The sequence below is a fragment of the Eublepharis macularius genome, chromosome 17, assembly GCF_028583425.1.
Source record: "Eublepharis macularius isolate TG4126 chromosome 17, MPM_Emac_v1.0, whole genome shotgun sequence".
NCBI lineage: Eukaryota > Metazoa > Chordata > Lepidosauria > Squamata > Eublepharidae > Eublepharis > Eublepharis macularius.
In genome coordinates this window covers 16,666,931-16,692,106 of record NC_072806.1, presented here as the reverse complement: position 1 = coordinate 16,692,106, position 25,176 = coordinate 16,666,931, and the positions used below count along the sequence as shown (strand labels likewise).

Below are 25,176 nucleotides of genomic sequence, written 5' to 3'. Positions count from 1 at the left end.
TTCTTGAAAATTCAGTTAGAGCTGAACTCCCTCCCAAATTTCTCAGCTACCAGTTTGCTGTCAAGTATTTTCCAGATAACAGAGCATTTTCTGCATGTTTTAGATATTCGACATCTGTAATTTGACATTCTATGATACTTAATTTCAGTGTTTGATGGTTGATATGCCATGGAGATGGATACCTGACAAGATCTGATAGACGAAATATGCAATGTGATTTACAGCCTGTGTTGTATTATTTATTTATTAATTATTAATTTTTTATTCTGCTGTCCCTCCAAGCAGGCTCAGAGCTGATAACATCACATATCATATATCACAATAAGATCACATTTGAAAAGCATAAAATTCAGCGAACATAGAGAACATACATACGTCATATAACAGAAGTCTCTGAGAGTAATTCATAGCTGACGTACAATGTGGGATATAGTCATTGAATGCTGAAAGCATATGTCATATTGAAGCCTGATAAATACTCCAGCTGTCTAAAGCACACCCACTTTGAATCCTGAACTGAAAACTTCCAGTAGTTTTGAATATTTGAAGTTCTGGCAAAAGTTATCCAAGTGGGCTGTGTTGCATCGCCCCCTGCTGGGCATTTCTGTCTGTTGCTGATCCATCTATTAATCTATACAGGCCCTCATCTATCTATTAGATAGATCCATCTATTAATCCATCTATTAATCTATACTGTAGGTGCATACATAGCATCTCCATTTAAAAGATCTCAGATCATAGACTGCTCTGGGCTTGATGGACCATAGGTCCGATCCATTCGACGGTGGCTTTATATGCTTCTTCTTTTGGAGATTAAGCCAAAGGGGGCGAGGGTCCCTCTGTCTGCTCTCTTTCCCCTGGAAAGGGAGGCATGGATTGTGGCTGATTCGGGCAGCCCTGAGAGATCTTTCTTTGTTGCCATCAATGGGCATTGTTGTGTGCAGGCTGAGAGGTCACAGGGCACCAGGCAGTACCCCTCTCCCCCCCCCAGGGCCTGGCTGCGCATTTAAAAATAACTCTCTCTCGCTGTCGATGCCGAATGGCCCCGAGCGCAGCAAGGCCTATGCTCACAATTGCAGGAAACACTCTGGCTGCCGGTGCATTGTTTTGCAGCAGACACTTGCTTCCTTTGCCCTGCGAGGGGGACACCAATAGGCCAACACAGCCCACAGCCTCTTTTACAACCAGCCCAGAGATGGGTGCATAGCTTTGGCCGAGGAGTTTCCTGCTTCTTCTGTTAGAGGTTTAGATTTAGCTTAGAGAGACGGGAGAAGTCACCCCTTCCTGGTGATAACTTTGTTCTAGCTGAAGGGGAGAGTGTATTATGGATACATGTGGGGCTTACAAGCAGTGTGGGCCGCACCGCACAACAGAGTAGAAAAAAGGAGCAGGGAGCCACGTCTCAGCAAGAGGGATTGCAGACAACTTTGCTGAAGAAAGATGGAGAGGGCGGTTTTCCCACTTCTGAACGGAGGTCAGTCCTGATTTAAAATTGCTCATCCACGCAGTGTTTCGCATTTAAATTGGGTCCTCAGTCACTCTGCACATGGTGTTAGCTCCAAGGGATGTGACACTGGCCATGTTGATCTCACCCACACGGCAGCTGAGGGCCAGTGAAAACATGGAAGTAAGCGAGTGAGAGCCCTGCTGAAACTTACGTAGAAATGAGGCCTCGATTCTGCAGTTAGCAGAGGAAGATTGCCTCCCCTACCAGTATATTGCTTTACTGATTGAATGGTTTCTCCTGGGGAGGAACGTTTTATCTTTGGAATCTGTCGGAAGATTTGGAGTGCAATTCTAAACAAAGTTATTATGCCCTTCAGTCAGTTGGAATTATTGGACTTAGAAAGGTGTAACTCTCCTTAGGATGGCACGGCCAGTCTGTCAGTAAACTGTCCTTCATTTCTTCGTCTAGCCTTCTTCTCTTTTTGCATGTGCAACACAGCTACAAGGGGTTGCTGGGGACTCGTAACAGAGATCGGGTGAGCTCTTGAGGGCTCATAGGAAAGGACGTTGCCATACAGTTAGCTCTTTGTGTGAGCTTCCTTTCAGGGACTCCTTCTCAACAGTGTATCTTTCTTGCCCCAGTGTCTGATTCAAATATGACGTCTCAGAAACACAGAGGCCAAGAGAAAGCTGGTATTTTCACTGGCGCAGTTCACAAGGGCCACAAACCAATGCTTAGTTCCATTTAAAGAATTGGAAGTCATCATGTTGAACCATATGATTGGCTTGGAGTCCCTCGGGAGAGAAACAGCGCGTACGTTTCCTCTTATAATCCTGCAATGAAAAGGGCTAGAGACTTTAAAAAACTTAAAGCTGGAAACAAGTACATTGTTGCAATCGATCATTATAATGTTACATTGCTATACTGATCTGACTATTGCTGATTTTAAAAACTCAAAAAGCCCTCTGGTGGAGAGGAGAAATAGCCACTGTAGGGACTGAGGTAAGTAAAATGGTGCTAATATGGACAGGACTTGCAAAAAGAAATGCACATGCGAACGGGGCTTTGACTGCAATCTTCTGAAAGGGTGACATTTATTTTTTCATTTTCCTTTGTTGAATGGACAAGTCGCTAAAAGGGCAGAGGGTGGCAAATAGCTAAAATTAACAAACACCCTACCTGAGTAGAGCTGCCCCAGGGTGGATGTGTCCTTTTACGCAGCTTGGTTATGTTCTCAGTCTTTAATTATGGGTAAAAGTATGGTGGAACAGCACTCGAGGAGGAACCTAAGGAGTTATGCTTGCAGTTTCACACTTTCTCAGAAGGATACATCACCGTGTAATCTTATGTGTTTATATTTCTGGTTTATCATCACTGTATAATTACATTGCTTGAGATATTTTCTTAGGTGTTCTATTTTTGGTATATTTGTGGTTGGGTGCTTCCCCCCCCTTATGTTGCTCACTTTTCGTGGTTTTGAGGGGTTCTTTTGCTTTTAGTTACCTACTGTGGAGCAAGGCATTTGTCTGCACCTGGGGGGGGGGAATCCAAAGGAGGGCAAGAACTCTATACCTTTCAAAGCTGTGTAGAAGAGATACTGGTGGTTGGCTGTTCTCTGGCTTACAAACACCCCTGCACGAGAGATAGCATGTGCCAAAATACCCCTCTTCTGCAAACTCTTAAAGAGACTTGTTGATTTCAAAACTCGCCTTTCATACCGGGAGGTTTTGCTGAATGATGGTTTCTCTCTTTTCTCCCTTCCCGTGCCCCCAGGTATGCCACCACTCCGAGTGCCAGCAGCTGAACCACAACAGCCCCCTCCACTTGTGCGAGACGTGTGACGGACACTTCCACAGCGCCATGCACTTCGACGGCCACATCCGCTTCGACTTGCAAGGTGACCCTGGCCAAGCTGTGTGTGAGTGTGTATGTAAGGGGTCAAGGGCAGGATGGAGACCTGGCCCCTGAAAGGCATCGGTATTTCAAGAATCTGGGGCTCTGTGCTCAGAGCATTAAATGCTTGGTGCCTGTTGAAACCATCTGTATTAGAATCAGGGCTTTTTTCCAGCTGGAACACGGAACCTCTTGAAAATGGTCACATGGCCGGTGGCCCCGCCCCCTGATCTCCAGACAGAGGGGAGTTTAGATTGCCCCCCGCACTGCCAAGCGGCACATAAGGCAATCAAAACTCCCCTCTGTCTGGAGATCAGGGGGCGGGGCCACCAGCCATGTGACCATTTTCTCAGAGGGCAACCCACTGAGTTCCACCACCTCTTTTTCCAGAAAAAAAGCCCTGGTTAGAACCATAAGTGGAAATGGAGCATAGATGGAATCCACATGAATGACTCTTATTTTTTCTTTGGAGGAGCAATTTGAAGAAAGGAAAGGGGGGGTAGCTACCCCACTCTTCCAGGAAGGCTGCTGAAGAGCCCTGTGGCTACAGCCACTTCCTTCCTCCAGGTATCTGATGAAGGGAGCTCTGACTCTCGGAAGCTTATACCTGGAATTCTTTTTGGTCTTTGCTGGACTGGAATCTTGCACTCCCTCCCTCCAGCTATCCCTTATATTTATCAGTCTTTTAACACACATGCATTTTAGCCTGCTTTTCCCTTCTGGGGACCCTGTGTGGCTTTCTTTTTGTCATTTGAAACACATTTGGCTTTTACTGCCAGCACAAGGCGCTCGAGGCAGCTTCCACCATAGGGACAAAACAATAAGTAATAACAATGTGAACAATTCACATTAGTTAATGCTTTAAATGCTGTTTTTTTAAAAAAAAAATGCCAAAAATCCATTATTCATCTTTAGGATGGATGGCAAATTTTTTTAGGGGTTGGATTTGTCTTGAGGGTTTCTGGTTGCTGATGCCGACTGGATAACAACAGATTAAAATAGCTTCCTAGCCAAAGAAGTGAGTTGTGGCTCACAAAGGCTTGTACCCTAGCACAAATTTTGTTAGTTTTATAGGTGCTGCTGCAGTCTTGCTCTTTTCTGCTGCTACAAACAGACTAACAAGGCTGCCCATCTTGATCTAGCCGAAATGCCATCCTTCAAAAGCCAAACTGAATAGGAAAGTCTGTTTGCACTCTTGGAAAATGCTTTTGTCTATGCTCATTTGCTCCAGAGGGCCATAGAAGAGCCCCAGGCGATCAGACTAAAAGTCTGTTTAGCCCAGCATCCCGCACTCAACAAGGGTCAGTGGGGGGCATCTGGGAAACTCACAAGCAAAGCATAAAGACTGGCGGAGAGCTCTGCCAACCTGCCAGTGGCGATGTCTCCCCAAAAGGTGGGGGGATGTGACCAAGTCTTTGAATCCCCGTCCTCTAAGGGCTTTGCTGTGGATAAATCCATTCGTTTCGCCTTTCAGGTTCTGTCCTGGCACGGAATGTCTCCACGCGGTCATGTCCACCACGCACCAGCCCTGCTTCAGATGTGGAGGAGGATGACGAAGGGCTGATGGACGGAAGAGGGTGAGTGAAGGGGACACCAACATGGGCACTGCTGAATTCAAGGGAAGGTCTCTGCATCTAGAAATCCAGCATCTCAGGGAGAAAGTTTCCAAGGTAACTTTCTTTCCGACATGCTGGTTTCCTTATGCAGAGAACTGTGCTTTAAAAAAAATGTGCAGGGGAAACAGCCAAACATAGAATCTCTGTACCTGAAATCTGAAGTCCATCAAAAGTTTCTAGCAGCTCAGAAATTCTGTAAAAGTCTTTAAAACCCTCCAGGAACAAGTGGGAGAACTATCTCCTGTGTTGGGAAAATTCTTTGCTTGCCTTCCCCCAGTTATGGAGGAGGAGAGGAGGCAGAGCTTTCTTTTGTAATACCATTGTTTTTCTCTTGCAGGGATAAGAAAAGTTCAGCACTGAAGCTGCCCAAGAAGAAGGCCAGGAGGAGACACACGGACGTAAGGATGCTCTCATCTGCTCCCATCTTGCTCTCTCCCTGCCAGACCTGGGAATGCTGGCCTCAGGATGTTACCGGGATGAGGAAAAGAGGAGTGGAAATGTGCACCAGGATTTTAATGGGGAGGAACTTTGTTTCTTAATGCATGGAGCCTATGCTTAAGAGGCTTAGGTAGTCCCCTCCCTGGCAGCAATAGGAGCATATGCAGATGTCTCTAATTGAGGGTCATGCTGGGCACATGGAGGGCCAAAATTGGGTTTGGTCAGTGTAGCAATCTGCCTGTGTGACACTGGGCTTTGGTGTAATGCCAAAGAGCTTGTACCTGCCCTCTCCAGCCAGGGTGCCCGCTAGAGTTGGCAACCTGAGTAAGGGGGGACTGATGAATGTTGAGCCTTGCTTTGGGGTCAGGGCTGTGTCTCCTAGTGCTAAACCTCTAAATCTCTCTCCCAGGATCCTAGCAAGGAATGTTTCACCTTGAAGTTTGATTTGAATGTGGACATTGAGACTGAGATTGTGCCAGCCATGAAGAAGAAGTCGCTGGGGTAAAGACATGAACGTTCGCCTGGGATTTGGGGCAGGGGTACATGTGAGCTTTCAGTGGGCAGCCAGTGGAAAATTGCACCAGATTCTCCCCAAGACCCCTTCAGTGCTCCCAAGCCCCTCAGTTCACATAGGCAGAGTGCAGAATTCTACCCGGTTGCTCAGCGAGAAGTCCACTTGCTCACACCTTCCTTGCCAATGACCACAAAGTCTCCATATGACTGACTGGTGAAATCCTGAATTCTCACAGCTCAGGTAGACTGCTCCTGTACAAAGCCTGTTATGCAGATAAACCTACTGGCATATATCCAAGCATGCAGTTCCCCCAAAGGAATGATGCTTCTGTTTGTAGGTGGGGTGGTGGTGATTTCCATTGATTCCATCTTCCCATTGCAGATTCACTTTGTCCCCTGTGATGTTTGTGAGGGTCCACTTATCCCCCCCAGGAATGAAATTGGGGGAGGGCATTCAGTAGGATGTAGGAGGAGGGATGTCCTACCCTGTGAAATCCATCTGTAGTGTCTGCTGCTGTCCAGTTTCGCATTTCAAATGTGCTCTTCTAACAGCAGCATCTAAATGTTCTTCATTGTGTTATTCTTGACCAATGGTGCCATTCTGTCTGGTCTGCTGCCCGCACTAAGCCTCTGAACTAACTGACCTCTATCTTTTCACTTACCATCATCAAAATGTATCCCGTACTGCAAAAGATTACTATCTGCAATGTACATTAGTGCCCTCCAATATATCATGTGATCTCTGATGCCTATTTTGCACACATGCCCAAGTGCCTATATAGCCACAGACTAGTTACGCTGCTTAGGGCAAACATGAAACTTCTTAGCTATCAGGATGTTTCCTATCAAAGGCAGGCACAATTTGGAGGGTTGAGTGACTGTCGGTTACTTCCATGGAGTGGCCATGCTATCTACGGGCTTTGTCTTTTTCTCTTCGATGCAGTGAAGGACTGTTGCCCGTGTTTGAGAGGAAAGGCATTGACCTGTCAAAAGTGGATATTTATCTGGATCAGTCCAACACGCCTCTCTCACTCAACTTTGAAGCCTACCGATTTGGGGGCCACTACCTGCGGGTGAAAGGTAGGCGCTGCTGGGTTCTCAGCAGTCGTGGAGAGACCTGTGGGTCACTCAGGGTTCCGCTACCACATCCCATTCATTCTTTTCTTTTGCAAGGGCAGCTCTGGGATTCTTTAATCGAGGAGGAGTGGAAGGTGGGGTGGAAGGAAAAATGTAACCCACATCTGGCATATGTGTGTTGAATGATCTAATGGGGAAAGAATAGTGGCTGTTTAGCCCACTTAAAATGTGTTGGCAGCCTTTTGGGGTGACGAGTTGATCACCCAGTAGGCAATTCCCAAACATGCTTGGGATTCTAGATGGACGTTGTATACATTGGTGGTTCTGTCACGTGTCAAGTCTATTTTAACACCTGAAAGAGAACTGCTAGCACAGACATACAGAAAAACAGTATCTTTATCCACAAGCAATGGAAATATGTTCAGATTGCAGATTCTTTGAAACATTTTGTCACCTATCTAGTTGTGTGTGTGTGTGTGTGTGTGTGAGAGAGAGAGAGAGAGAGAGAGAGAGAGAGAGAGCTAAGAGGAAGGAGATAGAGTCCTGGATTTGGAGGTATACCTAGAGGCCATGTAGACCAGCCCCTGTCCAGTACAGGAAATCCAAAACTAGAGCATCTCTGACAGCTGTCTGACCTCTGCCTGAAGATCTCTAGTGAGGGAGAGTCCGTTTGCCCCCAGATAATTGGCTTCATGGGGTAAGGGAGGAGGAGAAGGATGCAATGAACCTTCCATCTGGGAGCTGCATTGTGGAATTGTACTAATAAAGACACTGTCAGAGCTGATTTGCCTGTTTTATACTTCAATAGTTTTATCCCATTATCTGCCTTGAGGACCCGTATGGATGGAACGTGGCCTGGATGTACAATAAGCAAATAGATCAGACAGAATTAAACACAAAGCTGAGATTAAATATTTCTGCGGTGGGTTAGAAATCCAGGGGAAGAGAAAAGAGATTGGATGATCAGCTGGGACAGGCCAAGCAGCTACAGGCATGTAGTAGTTGATAAGTGTTCACTGTCAACCAGCTGTGGCCGGCTCCTGTTTGGCTTAAGGATTCAAGAGCTAACTGAGGGTTGTTTCTCTCTTTGCACATTTCAGCCAAACCTGGGGATGAGCTCAAAGTGGAGCAGGCAGTGAAAGACTTCAAGTCCCTTAGCTTGCCCATCCTGCACCCCCCCAGCACTGGATCACCCTTCCCTTGCACCCCCTCCTTGGACCGGCTGGAACATCTGCCCCTTCGCAGGGAGAATACCGATATCCTGGTGAGTGAGAAGTGGGGAGCCTTTCGGGGAGGGGGAGGTGTGGGGTGGCTAAAGCTCAGAAACGGGGAGGATGGAAGCCTGTTGACTCTTCTGGAGTGTGACAAACAGAGTGGGATAACCGTATCCAGCTCGAGAAGGGTCCCAAATGGGTTGCTAAACTGCTTTGCTCAGTTGCCTGCCTCGCCGGGTGGTGGTAGTGAGGATAAAGTGATTTAACTGTGCTGTCTTTAGCAGATATGTTGGCATTGATGGCAATAGACTATTGATGGCAATAGACTTAGAAGAGAGTAGCTCCACTTAAGGGTACATTGTTAGAGAGAACCAAGTAGGCATTCTGAGCTCCTTGGAGGATACATGGGATAAAAATGAATAACTGACTTGCCTTTATCAGGGATATCATCTGAAATATAACAGGGGTGAAGAAGGGGGCCAGGTTCTACACTGGGAATGGGGGAAGCACCCCATGTCACTACACCAGTTTGGTGTAGTAGTTAAGAGTGGCAGAACTCTAATCTGGAGAGCCAGGTTTGATTTCCCACTCTTCCGCTTGAAGCCAGCTGGGTGACCTTGGGTCCGTCACAGCTCTCTCAGAGCTCTCTCAACCCCTCCCACCTCACAGGGGGATTGTCAAGGGGATAATAATAACACACTTTGTAAACCGCTCTGAATGGGCATTAAGTTGTCCTGAAGGGAAGTATATAATTCGATTTTATTATTATTGTTATTAAAACTTCAGCAGCCTAAACAAAAGAACGTTGTGTTTCTATGAAGATGCATCATGCTAATGATGGCATTCAGTTTTAATAACATGCAGCATGGAGTGTCCAAGGGCCAAGGCTGCTCTCAGAGCATTTATACCCAGTGGCCTGAACCCTGCAAGGCCGCAATATGTGGATTCCTTTTCACGCCTTTTCCCTTATGTCGCTGGATTTTTTTTTTACAGCATTTATTGAAAAAAGCAGAAGTTGAACAGTAAAAAGAGGGATAGAAACAGCAGCATGTGTGCGTATGTGCCATCAAGTCACAACTGACTTATGGTGACCCCAGTAAGGGGCTTTCAAGACAAGTGTGAAGCAGAGGTGGTTTGCCAGTGCCTTCCTCTGCAGAGTCTTCTCAGTGGTTGCCCATCCAGTAGTCGACTCTGCGTAGCTTCCTAGCACACCCGGGGACTGCGTGATGACGTCATCACGAGATGACGTCATCATGCAGTAAAGGTGGGGGCATTGGCTGGCGGGTGACTGGGGCAGCGCGAAGAGGCTGCCTGTGCTCCACGCGCCGCCCCGGCAGCAGCGTGGGGGTGGCTGGCGGCGGTGGCGGCAGCGGCACAGGGCTGGCCAGTGGCGGCGGTGGCGCAAGGCAGGCACTTCAGCTCTGTGGCATGTGCCTCTGCCCCCAGCACCCCCTCTGGCGCCCCCTCCGGTGCCCCCTCCAGCCCCGCAGCCTCCGTGGTCCCCACCTCACCGCCTCAATGGTGGTGCCGGCCCTGCACCCACTCATCTCCATCTCTCTCTCTCTCTCTCTCTCTCTCTCTCTCTCTGTCAGCTTAACCTACTTCTTAGGACTGTTGTGAGGATAAAACAGAGGAGGGGAGTGCCCTGCCCTGAACTTGCAAAGTCAGGCTAGAAATGCGACTGACAGAAATATCCAAGAAAGTGGTTCCAGCCATATTCCTGTCAAAAACGAGGCTGCCCGCAGGGGCATTGTGAGAAAGGAACGGTTTTCTTTACTGCAGCTCTTTCCTCTTGCTCACAAACTGGGTGCTGTGAGGAGACACGGCTACAGTCAGGAAGTGGAGTGACACAGACCCCCCCCTTAATAATAACAACAACATTTGATTTATATACCGCCCTTCAGGACAACTTAATGCCCACTCAGAGTGGTTTACAAAGTGTGTTGTTATTGGTTGTTGTGGGTTTTCCGGGCTGTATTGCCGTGGTCTTGGCATTGTGTTGGCATTGTGTTGTTATTATCCCCGCAACAAACACCCTATGAGGTGGGTGGGGCTGAGAGAGCTCCTAGAAGCTGTGACTGACCCAAGGTCACCCAGCTGGCTTCAAGGGGAGGAGGAGGGGGGGATCAAACCTGCCCCTCCAGATTAGAGTCCTGCTGCTTTTAACCACTACACCAAACTGGCTCTCAGTCCGGCTTTCCTGAGGTGCTGTGCGAGGTAGGCCAGGGCTACAGTGCGTCCCCACCTTGCGTGTTTGGAAGGGCAGTCTGGCAGTTCAAGCAATTACATAGTGAGTTGGGCCAACCATAAGCCAAGATTCACATAGCTGTCCCCTACCCTTGCTGGAGCTTGATCTTTGCCTATGGGTGGAACCTGCCTGTACCTCATACTATGAGCCAAGTAGGAATTATAGCTTTGCCTACCTATTCCAAAGGGGAGCTGGAAAAACTTGCACCGAGGAGTGCAGCTTTTCTCATGCTTCCTTGATACAGACCGTCTGACACGGAAATCTTTTTAGCAGATCCTTGTCTTGGGCCTTGGGGGTGTCTACTTGTGTCCCTGCTTTGAACTGCCGGTTGTTTTCTCTTGCAGCTGTGGCTCCCTTTGTTTTCCCAGTGTCCTTTGTCTCTCCTAGCCAGTGGCGATAGTAAATGAAGTTGCCGTTTTTAGAACTGCGCCCTTTTTGCCAACAGTTTATGGAACAGTTCATGGGAAGAGAGGGGTACTTTGGACCTGTCTAGTGTGATGAGAGCTGCATAGAGCCAGGAAGCTGCCTGTAACCCCTGGATTTGTTGCCACCAGGATCCACATATACAGGGCTTTTTTTCTGGGAAAAGAGGTGGTGGAACTCAGTGGGTTGCCCTCGGCAAAAATGATCACATAGCTGGTGGCCCCACCCCATGATCTCCAGACAGAGGGGAGTTTAGATTGCCCTCCATGTTGCGGAGGGCAATCTAAACTCCCCTCTGCCTGGAGATCAGGGGGCAGTGCCACCAGCCATTTGACCATTTTCAAGAGGTGCCGGAACTCCTTTCCACCGCGTTCCAGCTGAAAAAAAGCCCTGCACATATATAATTCTCAGCTGGGCAGTCCTGCAGTCCCCCAAGAGGCAGTGATACCTGGGGGCGGCCCATTCTGCCAGGACAAAGCACTCTCTTTACCTTCCCACCAGTTGAGACAGTAGCCGAATCCAGCCAGTCAAGGTTTTTCATTCAGAGATGTAGCAGGCGGTGGCATGCTGGGAAAGCAGAGATTTGGGCCGAATGTGAGTTTGCTCTTTGTCAGTAGAGAGCTAGATGGCAGGGATCTCAATGCAACAGCTGTAGGTGAGAGATAAGAGGAATGTTGGTCCTTCAAGGCTAGAACCTCCCACCACTCTTCTCCGAGGGAAAGGAAGGTGACAGAGATGGGAAATCCCTCTGCAACATTTAGCCTTATGCTTCCTGGCTCTTTGTCTCCAGGCAATCTGGAAGGTCCTATAGATCTTGTTTGCATGTTTTCAGTGCCATTATTGCATTTATAGGGCACTTCAGACTGCTCAACCATCTTCTCCTCTGTTCTCTCTGTCACCCTTACCACAGCCCGAGAGGATAAGCCACAAGAATTATCCTGGGGTGATATTGAGAGGTGAGCAGTCCTCTTAGTGACAGCTGGGAAATTAATGGTTTTCAGCTTGCACCTTGACCTAGTATGGTATAGCCCCCGCCCCCATTGACGTTCTCAGTGTCTTGTTGTGCATGCCGCTTATAGGGCCAAAGGGTGGTAGAAAGTGCTGTCAAGTTGCAGCCAACCCCGTAGGGCTTTCTAAGGCAAGAGTCATTCAGAGGTGTTTTGCCTCTGCGTAGCGGCTCTGGATTTTCTTGGTGGCCTCCCATCCAATTACTAACCGGGGCCGACCCTGCTTAGCTTCTGAGAGCTGATGAGATGGGGCCAGCCTGAGCCATCCAAGAAGGCACGGGGCTGATTTGCTCCACGCATCTCGAGATTCCCCTGTCCTGCCACAAACAACACAGAATCCTCTCGGTTTCGCTGGCCTGTCCCAGCAGTGGCAGATGAGGGTGAAAAGTTGCTGCTCGATGAAGAACATTTGCTTACTGCAGGATGTCTCCAGATCTAACTGTGTTAGGCACAGTTCCTGTGTATGTCCTTCGCTCCACTGTGGGTCCTGTCAAGCCGATGTTTGCTGGCAGTTCATGCTTGGAGCTTGCATTCTCCTGCATTTCCCTGACTTGAAGCAGCCCCGTTGTTTGGCTCGCTGATAAACTTACGCGTAGCTCATCCATACTGCGGTCTCCACTGGGGGAAAACGGCAGCTTTCAAAGGTGAGTTCAGGTCAGGAACTCAGCCCAGGGAGGAACGCATAAGCTCCTTCTCCCTGTGTGCTATATTCCTGACCCAAATCAGGTGTCTGCGTGCCTGGGCATTGAGTTCAAGGTGGGGGACTCTCAAACCACTTCTCTTGAAGGTCCATGAGAATTTTATAATGTGTGGTTTGGCCCTCTGAATTGATGTGGGCTGGAGTCCATCGAGGCCTTACTGCATTCAGCCGCTGGCCAGCTCATCCTGGAAAGAAAGCTCACGTCTGCATTTGGGCCTGGGCTACAGATCTCTGATCCCCGGCAGCTGCTTTGGAGTCCACAGGAGTGTAGCTATGCCCAGTGTGGGGACCTTTGACCCGCAGCATCTGCAACATCTCTAATTAATCTGGAGCAAGAGGTTAGAATCAGGTGAACTCAGGTGAACCCTTCCTGCAGAAAGGCCTTGGCTAGGAGCCAGGCCGTGTTTTCAGAGCAAGTTCTCTCCCATTCCTTTTTCCTGTGTAGATTGATTTAGATACCTTTGAGGGTCATGATTTAGCCAGTGTGGTGTAGCAGTTTGAGTGTCAGCCTAGAATCTGGGAGAGAACCAGGTTCAAATCCCAGCTGCGCCACCGAAGCTTGCCGGGTTGGGCCAGACATGCTCTCTCAGCCTATCCTACTTCACAGGGTTGTTGTGCAGAAAAATGAAGGAGAGGAGAATGATGTAAGCCACTTTGGGTCTCTTTGGGGGAGAAAGGTGGGGTACAAATGAAGCAAATAGAGACTTTATTATCGTTTTTATAATGGAAAGTACATAATTTTGCCATCTGAATTTCCTCCTAAGGAGTGGCCATGTTAGTCACAAACAGGAATCTTGCAGCCCTTAAAGATTTTATTTTAATGCTTCTGTGGGTGAGATATAGAACGGGCCCTAGTCCACGAAAGTTCACCTGCCATAAATCTGTGGTTTCAAGGTGCCCCAAGGCTCCTTTTTTCATTAATCCTGGTTTAGGACATTCCAAAAGTACAAAAAATCCCTCTGCATTGTCAAGAGATCCTCCCTGGCCCTTGCAATTTACAGAGGCTTTTATATCCCACTATAGGCTGTGCCCATTTATTTCTTTTTATCCTTCCTCCCTTTTCTTTCCTTCCAGTTCTGGTCTTCAAGGAACTTAGCAGCAAAATGGAAACCTGTTTTAAAAAGCAAAATCATTTCAAAACCCACCAAACGTGCTTGTTTGTTTCGAGTTCTGTGTTTATCTCATTGCAGCAGCTGGCAATCAATTCCTAATCATTTTCCCCCATTCTTTCAATGGATGGGCTTGAGCTGGTTTCTGCAGGCTGGGGGGCTCAGCTGCACTTGGACTGCTCCACAGCAAGGAGAGTGTGTCAGTTGCTTGTTTCCCCCCCCTCTGCACGGCACATCCGTGCATCGGGGAGAAGACTGGACGGGACCCTTCTCTGTGACATGCTGGAGCTAGCTGCTCTGCAAGGCTTGATCCATGCCAGCCCTTAGCTTTGGCATCCATATGCAGTGCCAGGGTGTCACTCTGGAACATGCACGTTTAGCTGAAAAACCAAATTTGGCTTTCCGTTGCACTTTGGAGCATGCCAAGTGCTTCCTGGACATTCACTCAGCAGTCTTGGTGACGACCCTGCGAAGTTGCTTTGGGGCTGAATGCCCAAGTGGAGGCATCAGACACAGTAGTAGCGAAAGCAAAGCGTTTGGTCATGTGCCACCCCACTAACTGTTGGTAGGGAAGGGGTAGATCTAGCATGGGATGGACATAAGGAAATGCTTCTTTCTATGATGAGTGATTGGAGGGGAGAGGGCCCTCAAGTCATAGCTGACGTATGGTGACCCCTGGTGGGGTTTTCATGGCACGAGACTAACAGAGATGGTTTGCCATTGCCTGCCTCTGCAACCCTGGTCTTCAGTGGAGGTCTCCCATCCAATTCCTAACCAAGGCTGACCCTTCTTAGCTTCTGAGATCTGACGAGATCCGGCTTACCTGGGCTTCCCAGGTCAGGGCATGATGAGTGCTTAAAAGGTGGAATTCGCTGCCAGAGGATGTGGTATTAGCCTCAGCACAGATGGCTTTAAAAGGGGATGAGACAGGTTTATGGAGAAGAGGTCTATCAGTGGCTACTAGCCCTAGTGACTAAAGAGAACCTCCACATTCAGAGGCAGTCAACCTCTGAATATGAATGACAAGTGGTAACGTCAAGCTTTGGCCTCTGTGCTCTGTTGCCTCCCTTCCAGAGTAACTGATCGGCTCTTGTGTGAGGCCGGATGCTGCACTGGGTGGACTGCTCTTCTGATCCAGCACGACTCTTATGAGAAATGGTGCACAGTCTCTCTGTGTCTCCCACCTCTTGAGTCTGTTGAATTGGACCTGCACAAAACTTCGAACTGGAATGGCCTTTCATTCCCACCTGTGCGCATGTTTTTCTCTCTCACACACTGCCCTTGACCATTCCGCCATTAAGGCCCGCAGTGGACAGCAATCCACTCTTCCATTCCCACAAATCCCATCCCAGCCCCCTACCAAACAATGAAGGGGAGCCAGGCGACAGCTGAAGACAAAGTCTCCGCTGTCGTGCAGGGCTGGGGGAAGCATCCGTCCCCAGAGGTGTATTGTCTCCTTGTCAGCGGCTGTGCTCTGCTTGCCCAAAGGGCAGACTAGCTGTCACCAATGCGGGGCTGTGCGCAGGGAAGTGACTGTGAGTATCCAGCTGTTTGTCCCAGCTGCTCTGCTGGCAAACCCAGGGGGAGCCTCTCCCCTCTCCTCCTCCCTGGGCTAGCTGGGAATTGTCCGCTGCCCCTGTGTTTTGGCTGCAAAGCCGGGAGGCTCTTGAACCAGAGCCAGCACCTTTTTTGGAGGAGGATTTGATTGCTGCCGGCACCCCTTTCGGCATGAGATAAGCCATCCTTTGGTGATTAGCACACCAACTTTTATCTACCAGGTACCCAAAGGTCTCTGCTGACTATATATATATATATTTGTGGTGTGGGGGTTAAGGAATGAGTGTGGCCGTGAGTTGCAAGAACGCTGGTAGCAGCTGCTATCAAAATCTGCTCCTTTGTTCCCTGGGAGTAATGATGCTTCTTAGGGGAATGTGGTGGAAGGTGGTTAAAGGAGCAACGTCTGTGTTCCTCCTGGAATACGCCTTGGGATCCTCTGCAATGCGCGTGGGCTTCTCTGTGGCACAGGAGACATTGAAAGTTGCTACTCTAGAGCGGTGGGCAATGAACTTGACTCCCAGTTCCCATACTAGAGCTTTGCAGAAACCTGTTTTCCATTTCCAAAGGGTTCTGTTTGCACCACTGGGCGTTTGCAATCTGCACCTCTTTTTGTTCTGTTTGCTGTAAAGGTGTTGTGTTTTTTGAGTGGCATAGGATTTCTTCTTTTTTGCAGTTTAAAAGAATTAATGATATAGACAATGATGATTCTCTTTGGGTCCCGTTGAGTCTCTCTGCACAAGACGGCAGGACACATGTCCGTCAAGTGTCGGGAGACACAACGTTAGCTTAGTCTATTTTGAAAGACAGAGTCTGCGGAGATCGCTCCAGAGGGGATAGATTCTCTCACAGCCCTCTGCTGCCTCCCCTTCCTGAGCCTTTGCCCTGCTGAGGCTCAGTTAATTAAAAGTTTTAAGCAGCAAAGGGCAGCAGGGTAAAAGCTCAGGAGGAGGAGACAGACCGACATGTCAGAGGCGGCAGAGGGCTGTGAGAGAATCCATCCCCTCTGGAGTGATCTCCGCTGGCTCTGTCATTTAAAACTACGCTTCCCAGCTAATATTGCATCTCCTGACACATGAAGAACACATGACGAAAGTATTGTGTAGAGAGACACAATATTGTGAAGTAAAAGTGGGCGACAGAGGGATGAGCTTGGTAGGCAAAAATGGCGTAGAGGAGCTGCCTTGTGAGGAAGGGAAAAGGATATATAGGTGTGTGGAGGGGAGTTAATTTGGGGGCGGAATTCATATTTGACACTAAGAGACACTAGCAACAGACAATGGCTGATTCCGCACACGTTGGATAATGCACTTTCAATGCACTTTACCAATCATTTGAGGTGGATTTTTTTTGTTCCGCACACACAAAAATCCGTTCCAAATGATCTATAAAGAGGATTGGAAGTGCATTATCCAACGTGCGTGGAATCACTCCATGTTTCTTCCCTGATACCTTGCAGAAGGAAAAGAAATCTCTCTTTCTTTCTTTCTCTCTCTTTGTTATGCATGCGCTCTCTCTCTGCGTGGGTTCCTACTTATGGGCAAAATAAAACCAGGGCTTTAAAAAAAAAGTACAAACAGAAACAAAATGTGCAGTTCTGGGAGGGAAGCTCTGCAGTTCCAAAAGAACATTTGTGCAGTTAAAAAAGTTCAAGTCTCGCAAAAAGTTGTATCATGTTAGCAGATGTGACTGTTATCTATATGAAAAGCAAAATGAGTCATGCAAGGCTGCCTGCAAACCTTAAACCCCGATAGGGTTGCCCACAGCCTGGAGAAGAAAACAAAATGTGATGTCCTTTTAACAGAGGTTTCTCAAGTAGTTATTTACCAGGTGTTGTTATTAACCCACATGCCACAAAAGCGTTCAGCTTCTACACAGTAAGCCTCTACTAAAAGGGCAGGGCATTTTTCTCCCGGCCTGTTGGCAAGTGTCACCACCTCCTGCCAGAGACAATCCCCAAAGATTCCATTACTGATGATGTCCACAGAGTATTTGCCAATGTTTCAAAGCTGAAGGAAGTTATGGAGACCTCACGTCAAACTGTCAGTATTATGAGTGGAAGAGCCATGGTTTAGTGACACTGGATAAACTATTTTTATTGAGTTGCTTGCTGTTGAATATATCAGTAGAAAAGAGCAAGAGTCCAGTAGCACTTATAAAACTAACAACATTTGTGGTAGGGTATGAGCTTTCGTGAGTCACCGCTCACTTCTTCAGATACTTCTGTACTGAAGTATCTGAAGAAGCAAGCTGTGACTCACGAAAGCTCATACCCTACCACAAAAGTTGTTAGTCTTATAAGTGCTACTGGACTCTTGCTCTTTTCTACTGATACAGTCAGATGAACATGTCTACCCATCTTTTGAATATATCTCACTGTAATTACTAAAGTGTACTTTTACTTTGGTTTTTCCACGTTTTTGGAGTTTACTCACTCAACTTTTTTTGGTTACCCAATCAGTGGTAGAGCATCTGTTTTGTATGCATAAGTTCCCAGATTCAGTATCTATCATCTCCCATTAACAAGGAGTTGGGGATGTGAAAGTCTGTCCCCCAAGATCTCAGAGAGCCACTGCTAGTCAGAGTAGACCAAACTGTCCTTGATAGACCATTTTGTATAAGGTAGCTTCGTGCATTCAGTGGCCACCGTGTACACACAATTGTGCAGTTGTGCCCTCTTTGTATGCTGGGGGCAGGAATGTGTAGCCAACTATATCAGGTTTTTGTATATATATAATTTTAATTGCTCAATTGTATTGTAGAATCTGCTATATATTTTATGTATTTTATTGTATTTTATGACTATTGTACCCCGTCCTGATCCCACTTGTGGGGAGGACGGGCTAAACACCGAATAAACTAAACTAAACTAAACTAAACTAAACTAAACTAAACTAAACTAAACTAAACTAAACTAAACTAAACTAAACTAAACTAAACTAAACTAAACTAAACTAGAAGTGTATGGTAAGCATGCAAATTACAGTTGCTTACTGCTGCCTCATTTCAATCTTTCCTAAAAAACAAAGCTCTGGGGAAAACTGATATTAAAGCAAGGCAGAGTGGAAGAGGGGCACAGCCGGCTAGGAGGACCTGCTGTCTTGCCAGCCCAGCAGGATTTGGCCCATTTTGAACTCTCTTCATGGGAAGACCCCCCTCCATCACTCCCAAGTCATGGACTAAAAGGTGTTCAAGCGATTCTCTTTGTCCGTTGCTGCATATAATAAACGCATGCAACTCCTAGAAAGAAATGATAGTTTTTCAGGGAGTGCAAGGCAGTCTAGGAAAAAGGATTGGGGCTCCCAATGGCTTGTGGCTATGTTCCCTCTGCTTCAGACGGGATTTTAAAAACCTGCCAACCTCTTTGACCCAAGGCAAGAAAAAAAGGGTTTTGCATCCCCTTCCTGGGAGGCGACAAAGACTCTCTCATCAGCCTGCTTGTAAGACAACTGTTGCCTGCCTCCAGCTATGTGGGCTGTGAAAAAGCAGTTCTGGAGGGCTGCTCCATTTCTGGGGTCCTTTGTTACCAGACTGAGTGCCTTCCTACGAGCCAGGCTGGCAGCAGAGCGTATGGCATGGGCACTCTGTCCGGGGCATACTGGTCTTCCTGAGATGCACGCCAGACCTTAGGAATGCCTCATCACCAGGGTGTCCTGCAAATCCTTCTCAGCGATGCAATCTATGTGAGTAAAGGGGAGGTGGGAGGGGGGGCTAGTAGCAGTGTTGACTCAAGACCAGCCCTCCCCCTCCGCCTGCCAGCCAGCCAGCTGGAGACAGCCAGGCGGTTGGTCTCCCTTGTTTTGCCCTCCTGCCTTTGTTCCTCAAGCGTCTTCCCCGGGCCAAAGAGCAACATCACTAGAGCTAAGGTGAGTCTGGGAGAAACCAACTTTCCCTCCTGGGGTTCTGCTAGAGAACAAAGTTGGTCCAAGATGTCTTGGCACTACTGCTAGGTTTGTACCTGTGAGATTGTTGTGGGTTCAAATCCCATCTTTTTTTTTTCCTGGCTGAGAGGCACAGGAAATGTTTAGGAAGAGAGGGTCATAACTCAATGGGAATACTAATTAAGTGCCGTCAGGTCACAACCAACCCCTTATGGGCTATGAAGGCAAGAGATGTCCCAGGGTAGCTTGCCATTGCCTGGCTCTGCAACCCTGGTCTTCCTTGGAGGTCTGCCATCCAATTAATAACCAAGGCCAGCCCTGCTTCGCTTCTGAGATCTGATGAGATCAGGCTCACCTGGGCTATTAGGCTGCTAGCCTAACTCAGTGGTGATCGTTTAGGAGGGTAGCCAAGTTGGTCTGCAGTAGCCCGGCAGGATTTGAGTCCAGTGGCACTTGAGAGACCAACAAGGTTTTCAGAGTGTAAGCTTGTGCCTTTACATCCTGATTCACTCCTTCGTAACACCCCACCCACCTTTGGCTGGGATATTAAGGCTCAAAGATTTCCATTCCTACTTGTGTCTGAAGAAGGGAGCTGTGACTCTCGAAAGCTTACCCTGAAAATCTTGTTGGTTTCTAAGGCTCCACTGAACTCAAATCCTACTAACTCAACGTTTTGCAGGTAGAAAACTCCAGGTTTTATTCTCCTGGCAGTTCCTGTTTTTTTTTTTTTAAAGTACAAACCCCAGATAGTTGCTTCTGGTCCAAATAAACTAGGCTTGCTAACTGGCCTGGAAACCCATTGATCCTTTATCAATTAACAAAGCCCCAATGAATTAAAATATGAAGAACCGTTTTTCCTAAAAACAAAGGAAGGGGGTGGGTGGGAAAGTGCTACGAGTATCCTGTAGTGCTTCGGCTGTTTTATAAAGATAAAAATTATAGAATCATAGCTGGAAGAAGCAGAGGCCACATAAAGACACTACCCCCCCCCCCCATCAGTAGCAAAAGGTGCATTGCCCACTATCACTAACTTTCTTAGTGAGAAAGGTGAACTATAAATTACATAAATAAATACATAAAAATAGTACTACCCCTTTCAGTTCTGCGGAAGCAAAACAAAATAAGGCTCTAGTCCTCATTAGACTTGCTAAGTAGCAGGTAGTTTTGTGGGTGACCAATTAGAATTAGTGGGTTTGAGAGTCAAGGATGTGTTTGTTTACTTGCAGAGGCTGTTAGCTGTGTGTTTCTGTAACAAAGAGTATTCAAGATGGCCTTGCCTCCTAGCGGTGGCTGCTCATTATTACAGTGGAGATGGTCTTCTGTTTCCTTTATATCCGAAAAGCATTGCCTTTAAACATTTGACAATATGCAGACTCTGTCAATTGAATCAGTTAATCAGCCACAATGCAATTGTAACTGAAAATCCTGTAATTGGCTGCAAGGGCAACTCAAAATCCTTGATGATTGCAAACAGGTATCTGTGTTGGTCTGTGTAGCAAAATAAAACAAAAACCTAGTGACACCTTGAAGATAAACAACATTTATTTCAGTATGTTAGATATCTGTCTGGCGAAGTGCGCTGTGACCCACGAAAGCTCGTATTGAAATAAATGTTGCTAGGCTTTAAGGTGCCACTAGGTTTCTGTTTTATTTAACTAAAAATTCTGTAATTGGTTCTCATCTCTAATTTTTAATGTATTGGGAAGAAAATGAATTCAGCTCTCCAGATATTATCTCTTGTGTACCTGATTCGGATTTTGACTGTGGCATATGCAGAGAAGGGTCTTAAGCCGCCACCGCACCATTTTCCCAACTTGCAACGGTGCCAGGAGTGCGCTGTTTAACTGGTTGTGGAAGTCCACATGTACACCAACTGACTCCTAGTAATGGTGGGACACACACACACACACACATAACATAATTCATTGAGCATGTGTATAGAGTGAGTTCCAAAGGATCTATGGAGAAGGTTGGTGTGCCAGAAGCCCTGACCATTTCTAGTGTCTCAATCTTCTTCCATCTGGAGGTGGGGAGACGTTCTTGTATTTTGTGCGTGCACAGGATATTTTTGCTGTGCTTCCCAACACAAGCATTCTCAAAGTCATTTATAACAACAGGTAAAAGACTAAAACCCACAAAGGATTAAAGCATAACATCCAACATAGAAGAGGTAAGATTGTTCTTCGTCACTGCAGCAGGAGCCAGGCATGATGGAGAAGTGCCTGGCTGCTGCCTCTCTGCTCTCTGATGGCCTCTGGGCTCAAATCCCTGCCCTACAGTCTATATAATGCAGCCTCAAATTGCATTGGGCCCATGCAGGGAAAGGCAAGAGAATTTAACTCTTTGGCTTCTACTGGCAATTCAGAATCTGTTCTCCTGCTCTGTGATTAGCATCTGAAAGGAGAAAAGATGTGTTTTTAAGGGACATGTTTCCCCCCCTTTAAAATGCAAACATCAGTGGAGGTTGGAGGGTTAACCCCTCCTCTCCCTTCCCTGTGGGCTGCACTCCTTTACAATTTGCATTTGGTGTTCTTGTGAGAGGCAAGGTGAGAAATGCCACAGTCACTTGGCTCAATGAGTTAAAGAAAGGTTGTCTCCCTTCCTCTAAATTCTGGCTTGTGACTGCAATAGAGAATCAGGCAGTTCTGAAGAAAGTGTGGGCTCCAGATGTCTTCCTAGGCTGAGAATAGCAAGGCCTTGTGCAGATTAGCCAAACGGCTTGGGGATTTGCACTTCTCTGCCCAGCTCAGGAGAAGTGACTGCCATTAGCAGTAAGCGGGGCAAGGTGCAGCATGTTGCTTTGCGCTTTCCTGGAGCTCTCTTTCCTCCTCAAGGTACACGCAGCTGTCACGTCCGGGGTGGTGGTGGTGGCCTGCAGGTAGACGGACAGCCCTTTATTTCACGTTCCTTCTTTTTTTCTCAGTTCTGTTACCATTTTGACCCGCAGGCCCCTGGACGGCAGAGGAAAAACATGAACGAATTTTTGGGTGAAACCAGCATTCCGAACCAGGATCCTTTGCAACATATTGGCACTTCCTTATCCAGCAACGGCATCGATACCTGGAAGAACCGGGCTGCCAGCCGATTCAGTGGTTTCTTCGGTTCGGGGAACAGCGCCAGCCCCTATGCACGGGTACGTCGGTGGCCTTACCAGTGCTTGCAAACTGTTCGTCAGTAGCCATCACCACTGGGAGGGCACATGCAGCTAAGGCTTTTCCTCTAGGAGAAACTGGCTCCTAATCTGGAGGGCTGGTAATCAGATCCCAAGGGGAGGATACTTGGTTCCTCTTCATGTAATCGGGGGGGGGGGGGGATTTAGTAGGCACAGGTTGTCCCTTGCATCTGCCAGCCTCTTCTGTGCAATGATGGGAAAAGGTACCAGAAGAGTTCTGCTGTTCTCTGTTGCCACAGCTATCCCTTGATTGAGGGGTTTGGTGGCGGGAGTGACATGGGCCTGTGTTGCGACGTCCCAGTGGGTCCTTTCTCAGCCCTCTCTGTGCCCCTTCAGGAGATGGACAAGATGGAGCAGCTGGAAAGCAAACTTCACAGCTACAGCCTCTTTGGGCTCCCCAAGTTTCCGCAGCAGCTGTGTTTTGATCAAGACTCCTGGGAAGAGGAGGACGATGACGATGCCTGCCTGTGCCTGGAAGACAGCTGGCAGGAGATCATCGAGGGCACTGAGGTAAGGGGGTGAGTGGGGTTCCCCAAGGGTCACACGGGATGCCTCCTCTCATCGTTTTAGGTAGGTCTTGCCCTGGAGATAAATGCCAGAGGCAAGTCCAAATCTCTGTGCAGGTCAGTTCTCCAGGGAAGTGATCCTGGGGGCCTTAAGTTGGAGGAACACCATTTCTGGGATGTGAGGATTGGAAAGTAGAGGGTACATACAGGAAGGACAGTAGAGATTCCTATCTCAAAATGGTTTCCTGCTGGTTATCTTTCGGGTTGCCAACTCCAGCTTGAGAAATTCCTAGAGATTTGGGGAAGATGGAGTTTGGGGGTGGGGTGGGGGCTCACTGGGGATATGATGCCATAGAGCCCACTCTCCGAAGCTGCCATTTCCTCCTGGGGAGATGGTCTCCGTAATCTGGAGATCAGTTGCAGTTCTAGGGGAATGCTAGGCCCTGGCTGGGGGTTGGCAGCCCTAGTTATCAATGTCACTTATCCTTATGGGGTCAGTGCTTGAAGGCTTTCCTATCCTTTGGGTGAGAGAGCTCTGGACTACATGTTATGTTTTCTTCAGTGTTGATCTTAAGCAGCTACTTTTCCTCTTGCAAAAGCAGCCCCCCCCCCAACCCCATGGCTGTGGGGCTGGGGGAGGAGGGGGAGAGAGAGTCCTCCTCTGCTATTTTCTTCCTGGAAAAGCCACCCTTAAGCTGCCTTTTTCACTCCTGCCAGGAAAATCTTACAGGGATCTGGATTAGACAAATTCGTAGCCAGGTGTTTGCCCATGCAGCCTCTGTATTCGGCCCCTGAACATCTGGTGCAGGGACAGCACGGAGGACCATTGCCAGTAGTCTTGCTTATGGGATTCCTGGAGGCATCCGATCAGCTATTGGGGATCAGGGGGCGGGGCCACCAGCCATGTGACCATTTTCAAGAGGTTCCGGAACTCCGTTCCACCCCGTTCCAGCTGAAAAAAAGCCCTGTATGTTCCTATGAGGATGGTAGATCAGCCTGGACCAAGAAAGCTGACTTGTCTCCAACCACTCTCCCCACCTCCCCCAGGCTCTGACCCGCCGGCAATGTCACCAGCAGGAGGCGATCTGGGAGCTGCTGCACACCGAAGCCTCTTATATCAAGAAGTTGAAAGTCATCACAGATGTGAGTTGCTTCCCCATCCACTAGGGATGAGTGGCCCTTTAGATGCTCCTCTGGCCTTCCTAGGGAAGTGACTCCGAAGGGAAAGCCCAGAGTTAAAGCATCTTCTTTGCCTGCAGGAGGTCCCAGGTTCAATACCTGGCATCACCAGCTGAAAGAATCAGTTAGGAGGTAACGTCAAAGCCCTCCACTGAGATCTTGGTGTGTGGCTGCTGGTTAAAGCTAGTAACACTGATCTTGGCAGACCGAGGTTTCTGACTCAGGGTGAGGCAGGCTCATATGACCATCCGGACTCCTTGCCTCTAGAAGGCTGCAGGAGAATTCTGAGTTGCAATCCAGTGAGATCGGCCCCGTGGCTGGCTGCAGCGCACCCCCTCCCGGCAGCAGCACCGTATTATTCCTAAGGCTGACTAGGCCAAAGCCTAGGGCCTTCACAAGGACTAGGGGCCTGTTAATTTTTTTTTGCCCCACTTAAATGACAGTCAATTGATTCTCTTATATAACCTCTATTAATAAGTTCATTAGTTGCTTCCCTATTGAAGTGAAATAAACGGTCTCTCATATTAAAACAATGATCTATAAATTATAGATATTTTTAATAAATAATAAAAATGTATTTACTTCAGAATATTGCAGTATTGAACAACTGTACCCCCAAAATGTGCTTTCCTGAAGAGTTCTACTCGCGCAATAAAATATTTTAAAAATTGTGAATCGAATTCTTCAGGAAACCTTCAAAATGGATATAGGGCTATGTACTGCAGTCTGGTACCTACCGTACCAGGGTCAGGCTGTCAGCTATAGTAGGGTGAAAGATTGACGTGCTGGAGGGGGCCTGAAATACCTGAAAGCCCAGGGGCCTGGCCGTGGGTTAATACAGCCCTGCCCAGCAGCACAGGGCAACTGCTGAAGGGTTTGGGCGGGGGGCAGGAGAAATCACCCCAAATTAGCGGGTGTGTTTCAAACCCTTTCTCAAGGCTCGTTTAGGGAAGGAGTTTGAGTTATAGGGAAGGAGAGTCTTGGAACTTTTCAACACAGCCCCCCCCCCCCCGAAGAAAACCGTAAAAGAGGCTCAACTACTTCCACACACACACTGTTTAGAGCCCCCTTTTCCTTTTTTGCATGACCCTGAACACATCATTGCCTGTCTCTTTCTTTTCACAGCTCTTCCTCTGCTGTCTTTTAAACCTGCAGGAATCGGGGCTGTTGTGCGAGGTGAGAAATCCCCACCCCAGCGA

The 25,176-nt window shown here is 47.9% G+C and overlaps 1 protein-coding gene across 2 annotated transcripts in view; it reads left to right on the top strand.

Moving 5' to 3' along the window:
* Positions 1-25,176, top strand: part of PLEKHG5 (pleckstrin homology and RhoGEF domain containing G5) — a 77,835-nt gene that overhangs the window by 34,649 nt on the left and 18,010 nt on the right. For both annotated transcript variants that reach the window (XM_055001549.1, XM_055001548.1), the window contains exons 2-11: positions 3,221-3,344; positions 4,815-4,917; positions 5,294-5,354; positions 5,804-5,895; positions 6,851-6,987; positions 8,085-8,248; positions 22,068-22,253; positions 22,629-22,802; positions 23,846-23,941; positions 25,103-25,153. In XM_055001549.1, the coding sequence (XP_054857524.1) occupies positions 3,308-3,344; positions 4,815-4,917; positions 5,294-5,354; positions 5,804-5,895; positions 6,851-6,987; positions 8,085-8,248; positions 22,068-22,253; positions 22,629-22,802; positions 23,846-23,941; positions 25,103-25,153 (1,101 nt within the window). In that variant the 5' untranslated portion in view covers positions 3,221-3,307. The remainder of the gene's footprint in view (positions 1-3,220; positions 3,345-4,814; positions 4,918-5,293; positions 5,355-5,803; positions 5,896-6,850; positions 6,988-8,084; positions 8,249-22,067; positions 22,254-22,628; positions 22,803-23,845; positions 23,942-25,102; positions 25,154-25,176) is intronic.